The sequence below is a fragment of the Dama dama genome, chromosome 22 (assembly GCF_033118175.1).
Source record: "Dama dama isolate Ldn47 chromosome 22, ASM3311817v1, whole genome shotgun sequence".
NCBI classification, from domain to species: Eukaryota; Metazoa; Chordata; class Mammalia; order Artiodactyla; family Cervidae; genus Dama; species Dama dama.
The window spans coordinates 50699460-50718501 of NC_083702.1; the positions used below are offsets into that span (position 1 = coordinate 50699460).

At 46.6% G+C, this 19042-nt stretch overlaps 1 protein-coding gene and 1 non-coding gene across 6 annotated transcripts in view; both read right to left on the bottom strand.

Moving 5' to 3' along the window:
- Positions 1 to 551: 551 nt before the first annotated feature.
- CHST11 (carbohydrate sulfotransferase 11) overlaps positions 552 to 19042 on the bottom strand; it is a 268035-nt gene continuing 249544 nt past the window's right edge. For 4 of the 5 annotated variants that reach the window (XM_061125478.1, XM_061125476.1, XM_061125481.1 and 1 more), the window contains one exon: positions 552 to 5614. In XM_061125478.1, the coding sequence (XP_060981461.1) occupies positions 4760 to 5614 (855 nt within the window). In that variant the 3' untranslated portion in view covers positions 552 to 4759. The remainder of the gene's footprint in view (positions 5615 to 19042) is intronic. The other variant, XM_061125477.1, reaches the window with a different exon arrangement.
- On the bottom strand, positions 10688 to 10759 carry TRNAG-GCC (transfer RNA glycine (anticodon GCC)). Its single transcript has one exon. It is a non-coding gene; the product is annotated as a tRNA-Gly (tRNA).

Here is a 19042-nt window from a genome sequence, read left to right on the forward strand (position 1 = left end):
CAACTTCTGAAGTGAGGACAGTCGTGTCACTGGGTGCCACAACTCTTTTAAAATGGTTTATTATTTATTTGGCCATGCAGGATCTTTAGCAGTGGCATGTGGGATATAGTTTCCAACTGGGGACTGAACCAAGGACCCATGTATTGGAAGCGCAGAGTCATAGCCCCTGGACCCCCAGGGAAGTCCCAAGCGCCACAACTCTGAAGGCAGGTTAACCCACGTTGGAATATCGGCTCTGCCATCAACACCCTTTAGCCCTCCAGGGCCTGTTTCCTTATTTTTCACAGGGGTGGTAGTCTATACGATCAGGGTGGGCCTCCTAGCGTGTTCCTCTACAGGAATGAAGCTTCTGTTCATCCACCAGACAGACAGGGTTCGGGTCTGTGGAGGTCTTTACCACGGCCAAGGCTGCCAGCGGGGTCAGTGTCTGTCTCCCTTTCTATCCTCTGATACACACGAGCAGGGCCCCCCACATGCTAAGGAACACAGCCCACCCCACCCCTATAGTTTTATGTCAATGAGCCATGAACAAACCATACACAGAGAGAGGCTTCTTTTTTTCTTCAATTTAATTGAAGTTACTTAGAAAAATAATCAGGCTTGAATGGCTTTTCCTGGAAGAAGGTTCACGAACATTTTCACGCTTTTGTTGGCAATGTGGAATTCAGCTTTCTTGAACAGTACAGTAAGATACAGGGAGAGTTTTCTACAAGCCCTCTACTGCATACAACTATGTAAAAAAAAAAAAAATCACACTCCACAAAGATGTTAAATTATAGGTCCATACGCCATACTGAGCATGCTCATAAGAAAACAGTACGGGCCGTCCCTTCTGTGCCTGACAAAGTGTAACAGACTGAAATTCGCCTGTTATCGGCCGAGGGTCAAGCTGGTTGTAGAAGATCGTGCCGCCTGTTCGTAGGGTCCACTTGGCTGTGATGGAAAAAAGCTGGAGGAAATACTGGCTGTGGGGACTTTGCGGGAGTGATGAGGTCAGTCCTGCTGACACAAAGGGGAAAGGGACTCTGGTCCCCAGGATCGCACAGAACAGGGCAGCTGAGATCACGTGTGTGTATGTGGAGGGGAGGGTCGGGCTGTGAGACATCTGCTCTGAGCCCCACTCGCCAGGGACACAGTCCCTCAGCAACTGGCTAGCTTAGCATCAGGACTTTAGCAATCACTAGCTCAGCACTGGTCCAGACCCCACCAGCTAAGGAAGCTGCAGACTCGCTTTTGTTTTGGGAATTTTCTACCAGCAGGGATTGGACCCTGGTGCTTCCACACCTTTGCCACCAGGACACTGGTCTGATGAAGTTTCCACTGTCCACTGCCGTCCTATGCCATCCGCGTGAACAGGCAGGACAGTGAAACTCAGCTGGTGGACAGGTGGGAAGGAAGTTTTCCCTCTGAGACACCACAGGTCAGCAGACTGTCCTTTTTCCCAGACCAGCTGGGGAGGCAGAGATGGGAGAGGGTCTGGAGCAGCTGCAGGAATTCAAACCCCGTGGCTAATAGAGTTGTCCAACCAAAGGGACAGGTTAAGCAGGAAAGTCCTTGTAAATGCTTCTCTGTACCTGGTTTTGAAAACAAGGCAGCACCTTTGAAAAGTCGCTGGGAGATGGGACACCTGCCTGTACTTTTCTCCAGCTAAGCATGCAATAGAAAGCATGTTCAGTTTTCTTAAAAAAAAAAAGAAAAGAAAAAAGGAACAAAAGAACCCAGAACTTTCATTTTCCAGGCACATTTTCACCTAAGGATTCTTTTTAACCAAGGACACAGAGTTCTTTCTACATTCTGCAAAAACGGTTGAATCTATTATTTTTTTAAGTTTTTATGGCATTAGAAAATAAACTATGAACACAAAACACGAGGAGAAAGAGCCCTTCGTGGTTGAACCACACTACCATATGGTCCTGAAGGACACTCTTTCTCACTAGAGGGAGAAGATGGATGAAAGAAGGCATCATAGCTGATCAAAAATGGACGAGACGCAGAAACACAAAGCTTGGGAAATCTACATGAATTTCCACTTAAAAAAACAAAAAGGACATAGTGAACAATTCCAAACTGTAGAATTGAAGAAGCACTCGTTAAGGGTTGAGCAGTCAGCTTGCACTGAGCAATCTTAAGCTAGAGTGCTGGGGGTCTAACTGAGGATTCGTACCCCCTCCCTCTTTTCTGTCCACACCACCCAAGATTTCTCTGCTCCCTGCAGCAGGGAGGGAACTGTGGCCCATGTAATACCCAGAATTAGAACCATTGCACTTAGGCAAAAACTGAATTCATTCATTTACGGACCTTCACTGCTATCATAAATCAGGTGGGCACAGTGGTGGTTTACTGTTGCTGTGTTTTGGATATTTTTGGAGGGGCGGGGTGAGGGAAGCAGTTTTTATCCTAGAAGACCTCAGATGTGCTAAAACGACCTCACCAAAGCCTACAGAGTGCAATGCTAGCTCTGTGAGACAGTCTTTAAAATAGAGCATCCTGCTCATGGAAGGTCAGGAAATGCCACGGACTCAATCAGTGATGCTCCTGGGGATTCACAACACACAGCACACAATCAAGGCTCTGAAAAGTCCTGCAGAAAAGAAAATGGACTTCAGTTTGTTTCCCAAAGACACCTGACCACAAAACCCTTATTTTGCATCACACCAACTTGTGTCTGAGGAGAACCTGTGTTCTCTGAAGCACGTTATCAGGAAACGCCAGAAACCTCTTTCATTAGTAGAAGCTTTGTCTCTGAGGACAGTTTCCTCTGCTTGGTCATAGGGTCCAGGGATAATAATACCAGAGAGAGCTGAAGTCTGTCACTCTACTTGCATACATCTCTATCCATCAAGGGTATGGTCGCTGTGCCCTTCAGAAAGGGGAGAGAGAGCTTGGAAGAAGGTATACGACATTTTATAAATAGCTTCGGCCACCCTCTCCAGTGCACGCCTCACTCACTGACCTGGCTGTGAGCTTGCTGATACAGTTTTAATAGTTTCTGTGAATAAATTATTCATTTTTTGTTTGTTTAGAATACTCTCACCTCTGTGCTATACACTGAGTCAAAAAAACAAAAAGCAAAACTTACCCCCCCACTCCCTATTACTAGAACTATTATTATTATTGTTATTATATACAGTCTCTGCTACCAACTCATTCACTGGCTGTAAGAGGGAGGTGGCTCAAACTTCAACCATGGCCTTGGAAATGAGAAGCGTGTGCAGGCGTTCATTAGCCAGGAACAGGAAATGGAATGTTTCCCGCCTTCCAGAGGGAAGGGGCGTGGATTACCATCCCAGAAGGTGGTCCTTGCTGCTCACTGCTGGTGGTCTCGGAGGCGCTGATGGTCTCTTGGCCTCTGGAGGACACGGGACAGGGTATGCCTGTGCCTGTGTGTATAAACAGTCTGCCTCTGACCTTCACCAGGAGTAGAAATGCCAGGCCATTGCAAATCCTCTGATGTCAGAGTCCCGCCACAAAATTTCAATCTTTTTTACATGGTAAAGAGTAGAAAACAACACTTCTGGGCGGAGACCTGAATGCTCGGCTGGAAATGACAGGAGGAGGCAGTGGGCGAATATCTCCCTTTCCCTCACCAAGGCAGACATCACTAATCAGTCACAGCATTCTTCTATGCCATGCCTGGCAAATCTCTTCTGGGGCTTAAAGGCAAATATTACCAATAAACTGGAATGGGCACATGACAGGGAATTGGTCACCTCTTGTGTTGGGCAAAGAGCTTGGACTACGCGTTAAGTGGCCTGCTTCAAGCATGTGGTTTTCAAACTGGACCATAAAAAATGCAAATTTGTAGGGATCTGACCCTCCTGGGGTGGTTCATGAAGAGTCCAAACCTCACATTAAGTCCACGGATACCAGGGGTTTGCTAACTGTCGAGCTGGATACTCTGTGTCTATGTAAAGCTTCTTGAGGGCTGAGACTATTGGTTTTGTTCAATGCCCTACCCACAGGGTCTAGAATTAGGCCTAGCACATAGTAGTTGCTCAATAAATACTTGTTGAACGTAAAGCAAGAGCCACTTCACCCTCATCACAACTGGCACTGCCAGTTACAAATGTCTGTACAAAAGCCTATTCTACCAGATTGCTAATTCTGGTGGGGGGAAAAAAGCCACAATCAGCTCTCTCCTTGGGATTGAAAAAAAAAAAAATCACTTTAGCATGACATGACTGAAATCAGTTTTGGAATCAGTCCCTTGCAAAGGTGCCTCTATTTATTTCCAGCAGAATTTTAAGAATGGTGGCATCAATGGACAGCACAATGGTTATCACAGTAACTCTGAGCGGTTAGTAAGGAGAACATTCACGCCCCTGCAGGAGCTGTTTGCAAGCACAGAATGAAAACATAGATTTCTTCGGAAAAGACATTAAAATCTTGTTGCCCCCCCCCAAAGAAATCTATACGGAGACCATGTTTAAATAACTATAAATAACTTAATTAGCATTTATGGAATGCACAATTCATGGAATTCACCAGAACACAAAGAAAGCTCTGAGACAGTGTCGGATTCACGTCTAAAAAAACAAGGACACCCATCCTAGTCCCTTGCCAAGACAGCCGTCCTTCCCTAGTAAGGATTTTAAATAATTCTCACCATGCTGCTCGCAGCATCAATCCCCAAAGAAATATTAATTTACAAAATAACCCAATATCCATATAATTCTTTTTGACAAATAAAAATCTTAAATTAAAAAAAGCACGATTCTCTCTCCCCTCTCCCCGCCCACACCCCCCCCCCCCCCCGCCTTCATTCCAATTTCAGGTAGCTTGGCACTGAGTAATTGAACATTAAAAAATCGAGTTTGTAGACTTCGTACAGCTGCGTCTGGTGCTCCGAGCTGATGTTCTGGAAGAACTCTGTGGTCATTTCGTCAGTAGTTCTCGTGGACTTGGCGTAGGTGGGGAACTTCAGGTAGCTGCCCACGCCCGCCAGCTGCAGGACGTAGTTGGAATCCTCCTCCAGCGTCTCGTACTTGCCCACGAGGTCGTAGTGGATGTGGCACGGGTGGCATAGGGAGTAGACCGTCTGCCAGTGTTCGTTGAAGGGCTCCTCGCGCTGGGTGTGCGGGTCGATGAGATAGGCCACGAACTCCTCGAACTTGACGTCGTCGCCCTTGCGCAGGGCCTCCTGCGTGGCGTTCTTGCGCTGCCGCTTGATGATCTTCGTGCCGTAGCGCTTGTGGAAGGAGGTGTTGTACTTCTGCGTGAACTTGTTCCGGTAGGCGGACACCAGCCTCTCGAAGGGCTCCCGCACGAACAGGAACTTCATGTAGCTTTTCAAGCGGTGGTTGATCTCCGGGATGCTGTACTGGTTGAGGGTCTTCAGGTTGGCCGAGACGTGCGCCTCGTTGGCCGGGATCTCCATGGGGTCGCTGTACTTGCCCCGGCCGGTCAGGACCATCATGAGCCGCTTCCAGTTGGTGCACGCCACCTTGGGCACGTAGCAGTAGATGAGCTCGTGGTCCTCATCCACCACCAGATGCTTCAGGTCGTTGGGGGTCAGCACCCGCCGCTTGCGGCTCATGGCGCTGTTGGCCCGGCAGGTGTCGGTGACCTGGTCCCGCCGCATCTGGTGCAGGACCGCCGTGTTGGAGAGCTCCAACTGCAGGGGAGACAAAAGAGGGATAAGGAATCAGTACTTGGTGTGGGATGTGGATACGGGACCACCGTCCACAGCCACGATGGCCAACGCGGGCCACCAAGGCTGCACTGCCAACCTAGATGGCCTGTCTCCATTTCCAGGTCTCTGTCAGCTGGTTCTCATTCCACTGTCCTTCCTCTGGAGAGTAATAATAATGACCAACTCTATAACTTGCCCATCACCCTCTACACCCCAGGCATTGTACCAGAGCTTCATACATAGAGTTTTTCTTTTCTTGAAAAGCTTGAACCATTATTGATTTATTGAACAACATCAAATAGCCTGCCACCATGCCAGGTGACATGCTGCTAGTCACCAGAGATGCAGTAATGAGAAAGTGCAACAAGGTAACTGCCCTTATGCAGCTGAAAGTCCAGCTTCAAAGAAAAGGAAACAGAGTCAAAGAGATTGTTTCTAGCTTGAGACCACACAGTAAGACAGTCAGTATTCAAACTCAGGTCTGCCTGGCAACCAAAGCCACCCACTTTCCACTCTAATCTGATGTCCAGTCCTCCCATATTCTTGACTAAAGCAGGACAGAAGCCTAGAGTTCCGGAATTGGATTGATCTATCTCAAAGCAAGGGGATCCAATTTTCCTACTAAGCCTATCACTGTGCACACCTGTAGCTTTTCGCTACCTCAGTACCAGTGCCTTGATTCTCCTCTGGGAACCTGCTTTCCTTCATTCTCTGCTCCCTGCCCTCTCAAGCTGCTGAGCTGAGAGAATGCAGCCTGGAGCTTGGGGACAGAGAGGAGGGCTACCATGCAGGGAGTACTAGACTGGAAATGAAGGGAACTGAGGAAAGATGAGCAGAAAGACAAGGGGGATGAATTTCCAGTGACATCATCTGAATACCCAGGTCCATATGTTGTTGAAACCAGACCCCCAAATTCTGGGCTTTTGGGTTACATTAGTCAGTATATTTGCTTTGGTGCATAAGGCAGTCTGTCTGGGTTACATCATTTGGAAGCAAAATATGTGGGCATTTACATGTATTACCTTTGATCTTTTCCTCTCTGCCACATTCATCTACTGAGCCACTGATCCATCCACTCAAATCTATGTTGTGAGGTCTGCCCCCTCCAGGCTGGGCTAGGGGTGGTCTAGAGTTGGGAATGCAGAGGGATCAGGGAACTCCCTCCTCTAAACCGAATCAGTAGAGCCAAGGGCCTGAGTTACATACAGGAAGCTGACCTTGCATTTCCAACTCTGAACCATAGTCTATACAATTCATTTTAGAACATGCATGGGGCAGTTGGGAAGGGCTTATATTAGGGACCTCAGAATGTGAACTTATTTGGAAATAAGTTTTTTAAAAAATACTTATTTGGCTGCATCAGGTCTTAGTTGTGGCACTTGGGATCCCTTTGCTTCCAGGATCTTTAGTTGTGGCAGGCGTGTGTGCTAAATCACTTCAGTCATGTCTGACTCTTTGCGACCCTATGGACTGTAGCCCACCAGGCTCCTCTGTCCATGGGATTCTTCAGGCAAGAATGCTGGGATGGGTTGCCATTCCCTTCTCCAGGGGATATTCCCAACCCAAGGACTGAACCCATGTCTCTTGTCTCCTGCATAGGGTTCTTTACCACTAGCGCCACCTGGGAAGCCCAGTGTGGCATAAAAACTCACAGTTGCAGCATGTGGGATCTAGTTCCCTGACTGGGGATTGAACCTGAGGCCCCTGCATTGGGAGTGTGTAGTCTTAACCAGTGGATCACCAGGGGAGTTCCTCGAAATAGTTTTTTGTTTTTTTCAGATGCAATTCAACTGAAGTCATACTGAATTAAGATGGTTTCTAGTCCAATGACTAGTGTCCTTACAAGGAGAGAATGCAGAGACTCAAAGACACAGAGAGAAGGCCATGTGACGGCAGAGGCAGAGGCTGGAGTGATGCTTCTACTAGCTAAGAGATGCTCAGGATTGGCAGCCACAACCAGAAGTGGGGGAGGGAAAGGAAGGGTGTACCCTAGAGTCATCAGAGAGGACGGCCCTGCTGACACCTTGATTTTAAAATTCTAGCCTCCAGAGCTGTCACAGAATAAATTCCTGTTACTTTAGGCCAGCGAATCTGTGCTACTTTGTTATGGCAGTCTTAGGGAATTAATACAGGAGTTAAGCTTTCAGCCTATGACTTTGAGCAAATTGATATAAAATATAAGTGTGTAAGAGTGGGCAATGTTATACATGATCGTATTTTTACATAGAAGACTAGGGAAAGAGTGTTAGAGCACTAAGTAGAAAGTGGGTGAGATCTGAAATCAGAAGACCTATACAAGACCCTTAACTTTTCAAGCCTCGGTTCTATTATTTGCAAAATCAGAACACTGCCACCTACCCTGCAGGGACGTTGATTAAATCCAACAAAGTATGGTTCAGCATTTAGAAAATAAGATCAGGTCTAGTTCAGGTACAAGGTATGGTACCCAGGGGCAATTCATTCTTTATGAAAGAAGAAAAAAATTAAAAATACAAGGCCTGAAATTTCAAATGCAAATTTCACCAGCTCTATGATTTTTGTTGCAGGTCAACCCTAGGTCATGAAGTTCAATTCATATTTATTTTGAACAGTAAAACTCTGACTTTTGCGCATCCTGACTTCTGAGCAGATGTATTCATCATCTTAAGAAGAGCATTCATGCCACTAAAAAAAACAAATAGAACTGTTCTAAAAGAAACAGAAGGAAAAGGAGGGGGAAAGGGTGCATCAATTTTGTCCATTTAAATCACTATTGGACAGGTTTGAAGGCAATGAATGGCCAAATGAGCAGAGAAACAGGGGACTTCCTACTTTCCAACCTCAGTTGTTTTCAGTTGGAGACAATTTTATGGCTGGCTGCCTCCCCAGGGAGGCTGCACTCAGGACCACAAAGCCATGAAAGATGGAAACTACACCATGGCGTCGCTTTACGTCCAGTTGCAGAGACAGAAAATAACTCAAAGGGGCTTTGAAACGTGGTATTTGCGGTTTCTCTCTTTTCCATTTCCTCCTCCTCCAGGGCAGTCTAGGTGGCCAATGGCGCACCTGCCGCAGCAAGGCAGCGCCGTTCCCCTCGGAGGACTCGGGGCGCAGGTCAAGAGAGTAAGTACTCTCTCAGTCCTGAGACACGGTCGCAACTGCTTCTCAGAGGAAAAAACTCACCCAGGCCTGTAGTGTTGAATTTCTAAAATAAAATGTTTTGGTTTTTATTTAAACTTTTTAAATGCATGGCTGCGCTGGGTTCTCACTCGTTGTGATGGGTGCTCTGTGGATGCGGCATGCGGGCGTCTCACCGCAGCTTTCCCGTTGCCGAGCCCGGACCCGGCAGTTGTGGCGCCCAGGCTTAGTTGCCCTGTGGCACATGGGCTCTTCCCGGACCAGGGATCAAACCCGTGTCCCCTGCATTGGTGGCAGATTCTCAACCACTGGACCACCAGAGAGGTTCTTAACTTCTTATTTGAAAATGATTTCAGGCTAGTGTAGATTTATTAAGAGTATAATGTATAATTTATTAAAAGTATAATGGTACTAAAGTATGCACGATTATAAGAGTAGGTAGACGAGACCAAACGTTCAAATGAACATTAACCTGACGGATGATGACGTGTTACTGGAACCAAGGCCCTCCTTGACACATACAAGGTACTTGCTGTCTGTGCCGGGACAGAATCTCTGCAGTGTGGCGTCCCTCCTCTATATGCCAGTCAATTCTCCCACCACTTTCTCATTTCTAGTTACTATAAATTCCAGCACCCTGTAATATCACTTGACCTTTACTTGGTCCAAATACATCATTTATATTTTTTCTGTCTCTGCCCATTTCTAATGAGCCCAAGACAATAAAAATGGAGCTACACAGGACGACCAAGGCCATCAATGAACACATGTGCCATAATTTCACATGGTAGGACTAAGTAAGCAGGGGTAGCCCAGGGATAATCCAGAAATGCTTTAACTTTCTCAAAAATACAAATAAGAGTACAAAAAAAAGTTTAAATTAATCCTTAGAACTTGGGTCCCTGGGAGCTCTATCTGTGGACGCCTTGAACCTTTGTTTAAGAAACCTGGATTAAGGAGAGCCCTGGACGGGTCAGAGGGAGGAGAGGAATGCTCTGCCATCAAGGTCAGGACGAAGCAGGAGAGATTTCGGATGGTCGCCTGGGCTGTTGCAGTTATCTCCACACTTGTTAGCAGGACCAACAGCAGGTTAGAAGTTGTAATCAGATAAAGCACTGTTTCTAACCTTAAAGAAAATGCAGGTCTGGTTATGTCATTTCCACACTTGTCCCTAAGCAGTTTCACAAGAGCTTTTGTAATGGTCCCAACTCTTCAGCAACTAATAACATTCTCTGAGTATCAGTTTGGGATCTAGTCAAGGGACCTACAGCTCTGAGACATCAGGGAAAATGAGGGAGTAAACAGCATTCTTTGGGGGAACAGTTCACTCCCTTGTCACAGACAGAAAACATGTGTCTTCTCCAACCATGTTTTATCAATTTTACAAAGAGGGTTTGTTGTGCTGATAATTATCTGAGCTGCGAGATCAATCTCTCGCTCTTTAACTCCCTTTATCTCCCCTCTTTGTTTTTCTTTTCTCAAAAGTATTTGTAGAGACCATAACAAAGGACAAATGTGTGGTATAAAACTGAAATAGGAAAAAAAGAGGGCTGTGTTTAAGGATCTCCTTTGGTGGTGGGCTTCCTAGTAGCAGGGATGAAATGGGAAATGTGATTAAATCTCATTGCTTTTATTCTCAGAAAGGAGAACCATTCCAATTGTTTAGGGCAGAAAATGTACACAATCTTTATTGTTTTTGGCTCTGCCGGGTCTTCATTGCTGCCTGGGCTTTTCTCTAGTTGCAGGGCGCAGGGGCTACTCTTTAGCTGCACAGGCTTCTCATTGCAGTGGCTTCTCTTTATTGTGGAGTATGGGCTCTAGGGCACAAAGGCTTCAGTAGTTGTAGCACGTGGGCTCAGCAGTTGAAGCTCCTGGACTTTAGAACACAAGCTTAAAGGTTGTGGCTCATGGGTTTAGTTCTCTGCAGCCTGTGGGATCTTCCTCGATCAGGGATTGAACCTGCGCCTCCTGCATTGGCAGGCAGACGCTTTACCACTGAGCCACCAAGGAAGTCCAAAATCAGCACGTAGGAACTAGTTCCCTGACCAGGGATGGAGCCGGGCCCCTTGCATTGGCAGAGTGAAGTCCTGCCCCAGACCACCAGGGAGGACCCAGAAAACGTACACAATCATAAGGCACTCAGAAAGTTGAGTCGAGGAAGGTGATTGTTGGATTCAACATGCCCACGTTGGCATATTCAGAGGGTCACTTTCTTCACCGGATACTAGCATCATGCCTCACTACCACCTGTGTCTACAGGGTGTTTCAGCATTCACAGAGCATGTTCACACACCGTCCCACTTAAAGGTCCCATTGGGACTCTTGCAGAGCCTATTAAAACGAAGTTTATATTTAGCAGACCAGGCCAAGCTTCCAGCCACGTATCATCTTTTTCTGGGCTGGCTCCTGCCAGGCATTAACAATACTTCACACGAATGGTTCTCAACCTCGAGTATGCATGGTAGTCAGCCAGAGGGCTTGTTGTTGAAATACAGTTTGCTGGTTTGCACCCCGAGGTGCCAAGTCAGTAGGTCTGGGACTGGGCCTGAGAATTTGCATTAAAGTTCCCAGGTTGTGAGTTTGCTGGGGCTGCTGTAACAAAATACCATTTCTGCTTAAGCAGCAGAAATAGATTTTCTGAGTCCTGGAGGTACAGGCAGGGCTGGTTTCCTCTGAGGCCTCTCTCCTTGGCTTGTGGATGTCTGCCTTCTTGCTGCCTTTTCACTCGCTCGTCCTTCTGTGCATCTTTACCCTTTGCTGCCTCTTCCTCTTCTTGTAAGGACACTAGTCCCACTGGGTTAGGGCCCACCCTATTGAATTCAGTTATCTCTTTAAAGGGCTTTCCAGGTGGCTCAGTGGTAAAGAATTTGCCTGCCAATGCAGGGAATGCAGGTTTGATCCCTGGGTTGGGAAGATCCCCTGGAGGAGGAAATGGCAACCCACTCCAGTATTCTTGCCTGGAGAGTCCCCATGGACAGAGGAGCCTGGCGGGCTGCAGTCCATGAGGTCACAAAGAGTCAGACCTCACACACACTCCTCTTTAAAGACTCTATCTCCAAACAGGATTACTTTCTGAGGTACTGGGAGGCTGGGACTTCCACATATGAATATTTGGGGTGAGCACAATTCAGCCCATTACACCAGGTGATGCTGATCGTCTGAGGACCACACTTTGAGAACCACATCTTTATACTATGAGGAGAGGACTGTAATCTAACATCTTTCACCAATTCATAGCTAGTCTTTTTTTTTTTAATTGGAGGAAAATTACTTTATAATGTTGTGCCAGAGCTAGTCTTAATTATAGAACCCTGAATCAAGTTCCTCATCTGCTGCCAGGCAACTCCTAGGTCTACCTCCAGCTCCAGCCTCCACTCCCCTCACCTCCCTTTGATCTCCCAAAAGTATCAATTAGGTCAGAGAAAGGCTGATTCTAGGAAACCATGGACATGGCTACAGGCTCTGAGCTGTATCTTGCGTTCTCATTTAGCTGTCTATTTTTAATTTGGACATTTAAAAAAGGCAAGTATAATTAGTTGAAGTACCAAATTTAGGGACTATTTGAAAAAAGTCTTTAAAACTTTACTATGTTTCATCTTAAAAAGGAAGGGAGGCTGGTTTCCCTTAAATTAAAACATCTTTTGTGGTGTTTACAATTTCTTTCAGACACAAGAACCCAAATGGAAGGAGGAGCAGCTGGTCCCATTTTACTGCCTCGAGTGGAGGAGATGCAGAGGAGTGGAAACCCAGAGAAAAAGGTAAATATAAAGGCATCCAGAGATTGCAGATCGGCAGAACCTGTTATTAACAACTGTCTGCTTAGACCCAGCCTCAGATTATCCACGTAAAAATCCTAGTACAAGACCCCTTTTAGCATCCTGGTGGTACTGCCATCATCCTGTTGATTTTATTTTTTAAAATATTTATTTGGCTGTGCTGGGTGTTAGCTGGGGCACGTGGGATATTTGAACTTCATGGCAACATGGGGGATCCTTAACTGCGGTTTGCAGGATCTTTTCGTTACAGCATGTGAGCTCTTAGTTTCAGCATGTGGGATCTAGTTCCCTGAACAGGGATCGAACCTGGTCCCTCTGCAGTGAGAGCACGGAGTCTCAGCCAGTCGACCACCAGGGGAATGCCTCTGTTGAACTTTGGAATTGTGGGGAAGGAGAGGAAAATCCAGTGATCTGATTTGCAGTGATTCTATTCTCTTTCCTTCATTACAGAAATTCCTAAACTCGCACCTAAAAGGCTAGTCACGAGGAATCCGCGAAGAAACCACATCCATAGCAGAAAAGAGGCCCGAGTTTATACTGGCTATCACATTTTGAGCCACTGTTAACCCTCGCACTCTAGGTATTGTTAGTATTCCCAACTTATGGATGAGAAAACTGAGGCACAGGGGGAACAGGTAACTTAAGATCAGGGAGCTAGGAGCTGGGGCTCAAATCCATGTAGCCTGTGCTCTGAGCCCCTGCACTGTGCAGCCTCCCAGGATCTGCAGCCTTCCCAAGAAGTCACCGTCTCCAGGGCAGCTGCTGGAGCCATGAGTCTCTGTGCTGGTAGCTCACAGGGGAGACTTTAAATACCACTGAAGCTTGGGGGCCCCACCCTAGAGATCTGATGCCATTGCTTTGGGTGTGGCCAGCTCCCTGGGGATTCAAAAGCTGCCCAGGTAGGGGTCACTGTCTTAGAGGCTCCAGTGCTGGCAGCTGTTAACTAAAGCACAGAGTGGACTTGAGCGATGATCTGTGTGTGATCTTGGACAACTTTCACTTTGCTAGTCTTCAGATTGAAATTAGGGGCTTTCCATCCCGCAGGGCCAAAGATCAAAGGTCTAGAAGGCCATAATTCTGACGTCTTTGGCTATATCCTTAGAAAACTGCTAGGAGTTCTATAATGCTTAAAAACTTCTATGTTTAGAAAAGAAAGAAGAAAAAGCCTTTGAACCTTTAAAGAAAGAATCTAGTCTGAACCTGTTGCAAAACTTAAAGGGTTTAGGAAAGCAGTGATTTCACATTAATGGACATTAACATTGCCAGAGAAGTTTAATTACAGCTGATTTACAATATTGTATTAATCGGGCTTCCCTGGTGGCTCAGATGGTAAAGAAATCTGCCTGCAATGTGGATGACCTGGGTTCCATCCCTGGTTTGGGAAGATCCCTTGGAGGAGGGCATGGCAACCCACTCTAGTATTCTTGCCTGGAGAATTCCCAGGCAAGAGAAGCCAGGCGGGCTACAGTTCACGGGGTCACAAAGAGTCGGACATGACTGAGCGCCTAAGCACAGCACATACAGCAAAGTGATTCATTAAACTTATATTCATTCCTTTAAAACATTCTTTCCCATTATGATTTATCATAGGATATTGACTATAGTTCTCTGTGCTAGACAGGGGGACCTTGTTGTTTACTCATTCTATATATAAAAGTTTACCTCTGTTAACCCCAGTCTCCCACTCCATCCCTCCTTTAGCCCCCTCCACCTTGGCAACCATCAGTCTGTTCTCTATGTCCATTGTTCCCGTTTCATAGATAGGTTCATTTGTTTCATATTTTAGATTCCACAGGTAAGTGATATCAGATAGTATTTGTCTTTCTCTTTGTGACTTACTTCACTTAGTATGATAATCTCCAGTTGTGTCCATGCCGGTCCAAATGGCATTATTTTGTTCTCTCCTATGACTAAATAGTACTCCACTAGACAGCATATTAAAAAGCAGAGACATTACTTTGCCAACAAAGGTCCGTCTAGTCAAAGCTATGGTTTTTCCAGTAGTCATGCATACATGTGAGAGTTGGACTATATAAAGCAAGCTGAGTGCCAAAGAATTGATGCTTTTGAACTGTGATGTTGGAGAAGGCTCTTGAGAGGCCCTTGAATTGCAAGGAGATCCAACCAGTCAATCCTAAAGGAAATCAGTCCTGAATATTCATTGAAAGGGCTGATGCTGAAGCTGAAATGCCAATACTCTGGCCACCTGATGAGAAGAACTGACTCACTGGAAAAGACCCTGACGCTGGGAAAGACTGAAGGCAGGAGGAGAAGGGGATGACTAGTGGATGAGATGGTTGGATGGCATCACCAACTCAATGGACATGAGCTAGAGTAAGCTCCAGGAGTTGGTGATGGACAGGGAAGCCTGGCGTGCTGCAGTCTATGGGGTCTCAAGGAGTCGGACATGACTGAGCGACTGAAGTGAACCTTCCACTATGTACACCGCATTTTCTTTATCCATTCAGCTGTTGATGGACATTTCGGTTGTTTTCATGTCCTAGCTGTTGTGAATAGTGCTGCTCTGAACATAAAGGTTCATGTATCTTTTTGAATTGTAGTTTTTTCCTGGGTATATGTACAGGAGTGGGACTGCAGGATCATATGGTAGTTCTATTTTTAGTTTTCTGAGGCACCTCCATACTGTTTTCCACAGTGGCTGTATCAAACTTACATTTCCATCAACAGTGTAGGAGGGTTGCTTTTTCCTCACACCCTCTCCAGCATTTGTTATTTGTAGACTTTTTAATGATGGCCTTTCTGACTGGTGTGAGATGGTACCTAATTGTGGTTTTTATTTGCTTTTCTCTTATAATTAGCAGTGTTGAGCATCTTTTCATGTGCCTATTGGCCATCTGTATTTTTTCTTTGGAGAAATCTCTATTTAGGTCTTCCCATTTTTGGATTGGTTTGTTTTCTGTTGTTGAGTTGTATGAGCTGTTTGTATATTTTTGGAAATTAAGCACTTGTCAGTTGCATCATTTGCAAATATTTTCTTCCATTCTGTATGTTGATTTTTGTTTATGGTTTCCCTTGCTGTGAAAAAGATTGTAAGTTTGTTTAGGTCCCATTTGTTTACTTTTATTTCTTTTGCCTTGGGAGACTGACCTAAGAAAACATTGGTACAATTTATGTCAGAGAATGTTTTGCCTATGTTCTGTTCTGGAGTTTTATGGTGTCATGTCTATGTTTAAGTCTGTAAGTCAGTTTGAGTTTATTTTTGTGTATGCTAAGAGGGTGCATTCTAACTTCACTCTGATTTACATGCTGCTGTCCGACTTTCCCCACACCACTTGCTAAAGAGACTTTTTCCCATTGTCTACTCTTGCCTCAGGAAATTGGTTTCTTAGGATTTCAACTTGTCACCTGTTTAATTATAAGGATTGAATCGCTACAGGAGCTCACCCTACCTTTCCAAAGCAAAAAGAAGGAAAACATGCAATGGATGGGAAGGCTTTTGAGCCCTGGAAAGTGTGAGGCAGGGGTGCAGGCGACCCTGGGTGATAGAGGACCTCTGGATGCAGCCTCCCAGCCAGGCTCAGCTGAGCCACAGGTGAACTAAGGCGGTGAGCTGCATTTTAACCTCGGGCACTTTGAGGGCAGAAACAAGCAGAGTTTTTTTTTTTTTTTCCCCAGGCTAGTGGTTAAGGTTTAAATTTGGTGACCTGGATTCGGGTCAGTGCCTATTCAAATGCCCTCCCAAGCCAGCAGGGAGTCCCTGGCCCACTGAAGGTGGGAGATACCACTTAAATCTTGGTCATGTAGTCATGAGGGTATGGGGACCTAACCTTTTGGGATGTTTCAAATTCTCAAGAAAAGTCAAAAAGCCCAATTTTATGCATAATCTGCATTCTCAAATGTTAGCTATAACTTATTTTTTAAAAAAACTTTTTTAATGGTATTTAAAAAGATTTTTTAACTTGTTTGGGCTGGGTTTGCCTGAGGGCCAGCAGTCGGCGCCCTCACCCAGGCTTTTGAGGACAGTGAGGCTAGTAAGGAAGAGCCCTCTCCGAAGGGGCTGTTCTGAGCTGTGCCCACCACTGTTGTCTCCCGTCCAGCTGCCCTGCTCAGCTTAGGAACTGTAAGCAATTGGGGGTGGAGGCGGGGGCAAAAAACCTCAGGTGGAATGGGCCAGGCTGCACAAGTTCCAGAATGCAATTAGGAAAGCTCAGGATCAGTGGTTATTAAGAGACACCCCTGGAAGCTCAGCGCTCCCCACCCCATTTTTCTTTGTAACACCTCCTTCTAACGTTCTGATCACTGTCTATTTTGTGTGTCTCTCCCTTCTAGAATGTAAACTCCAGGAGGGCAGGTACTTCTCACTTTTTGTTCTTTCTTGTATCCTTGGTCCCTGGCACATGGTAGACACTCAGAGTTCTATTGAAGGAACGAACAGATGCATGAATGAATGAATGACTTGGGGGTGACAGGGATTTTAAAGTAGCTGCTGAGGCTGCATGGGCCTCCTGGTGCCTCAACCTGCAGCCCAGCCCATCTTCCCACGGAGGATTTCTGACAAAGATCCTGCAGCTGCAACACAAGTGCTTAGTATCAGCCCCGAGGCCAAGCGACTGGCAGCTGGGGTGCTTGGCGCTGGGTGGAAATGGGCTCAGGGTGCCTGCAGTGGACTTTGATGCAGGGGTCGGGGGGAGGGAATCTGGCACTTTCCACCTGAATGGTGAGGCCAGGAAGCAGGAGGCGCGGCAGAATTACTCTAGAGGGTGCCAGTGCCAAGGGCCCCCTTTCAGCCTGACCAGATGTGGCTGGAGGGGGCTTATTTCCATCACATCAGCTGTTCGGGCTTCCGGAGGCCTGGACAGGGTGTGGGAGGGATAGAGGGTTGAGGATGTGGCTCTTGCCAAGCTGGACGGGCGTCCGATGAATGGGGGCCCAGAACTGGGACAATGGTGGGGAAGGGATGTGGCTCCCACGCTGCTTGGGGCAGGGGGCGGGGGGCTGGGTTTCCTGGGAAAGCAGAAGTCAGAGGCGGGAAGAATGTGCACCTGCTGACTGGCACTTTGGGACCCTCAGAAAGCACTGTTGGCTGGAACGGGTGGGCTCCACTGTGCAGCCTCAAAGGGCTCATGCCACCCCTGAGCCAAAAGTGATTTCTGGGGGCTGACAGCACCCCATTCAGATAGGCCTCCCAGAGGGCGACACTCTTCTGAGGCAGAGGGTAGCAACTCCCGCCCCCAGCTTCTCCTCTGGTCCCTCCCTCCTTGGGATGAACTGGCTTCATCAGTTCTCTTCCAGACTCACCAGGATGTTCTACTACTCATATTTGGCCCGAATCACTTGACCCCCCTCAGGTCTTAGTTATCCCATCTGTAAAATGGGGGCAACAATAGCATCGCCTTCTGGAGGCTGTTTGAGAATTCAGTGAGAGCTGACCAGGAAAGCACTTAGCATTGTGCATACAGCAAGCACTCAGTAAACAGTATCTCTCTTTATCATTCTAAATATTACAGAGGTGGCTGGCAGTACTGCGAGCATATCACCCTGCCTTCCTCAGTCTCATGGCACTTCTCAATCAGCAGTGTATGTCAGAAGCACACTGCATCTTTGGTGAAATGTGGATTCCTAGACACCACCAGAAGAAACTCTGACTCGGTGGGTCTGGTTGCCTGCTCTGGATGGCTGCCCCAGGGTGATTCGACCAGGTCAGTTCCAAGGTTGGTGGCCCTGTGTCCCATTTGAAAACTGCTGATCAGACATTACTTTTACATGAACAGGATCTGCAGTGAACATCCAACACATTTTTCATCTGCAAAACGCCTGGCTTGGGGTGATCCAATATCTCACTGACATTGGTGATGGATGGAAAAAATTGGAGGCAAGTTGGATTGGCAGCTGTTAAGCAAATTGGAGATCTGAAGAGCAATTTTCTAGCTATAGAGAGATTGGCTATTAATATGCATTAATAGACTGTACAGTATGCATGGAATTTCAGAGTCAGTGAACTGTGGATTGAGAGACAAGCATGTTTCAACAGTATCCCATTTCCCTATTGTTCAAAGGGTACATTCTTGGGTTTTCATGTCTGCGTATTGTGTGTTTCCTGGTGAGTGCAAGGCTAGTCTTTCACTAGGAGGAGGGTTAGAGGCAGCTCTGAGATGGGGCCCCAAAGAAGCCATTCTACCACCTTCACCCAGGCTCTTGTGTGTCAAGCTCCTCCATCCCTATCATAGAGCACCGTGAATGATGTAGGTTCAACTGACTTCCCTTCTCCAAGGCTTTTAGGACAGGACCTGGGTATGTTTAGTCAAGTGCTCAATGCCCAATACTTGCAGGACTTAGAAAAGAGTAATTAGGAGGAGAAGGGGACGACAGAGGATGAGATGGTTGGATGGCATCATCGACTCAGTGGACAGGGTTTGGGTGGACTCTGGGAGTTGGTGATGGACAGGGTTCATAGGGTTGCAAAAAGTCGGACACGACTGAGCGACTGAACTGAACAACACATTAATGCCTTTCCGGTACTAAGCCTTTTCATCTGTCTCTGGTGCTTCACTGCCTT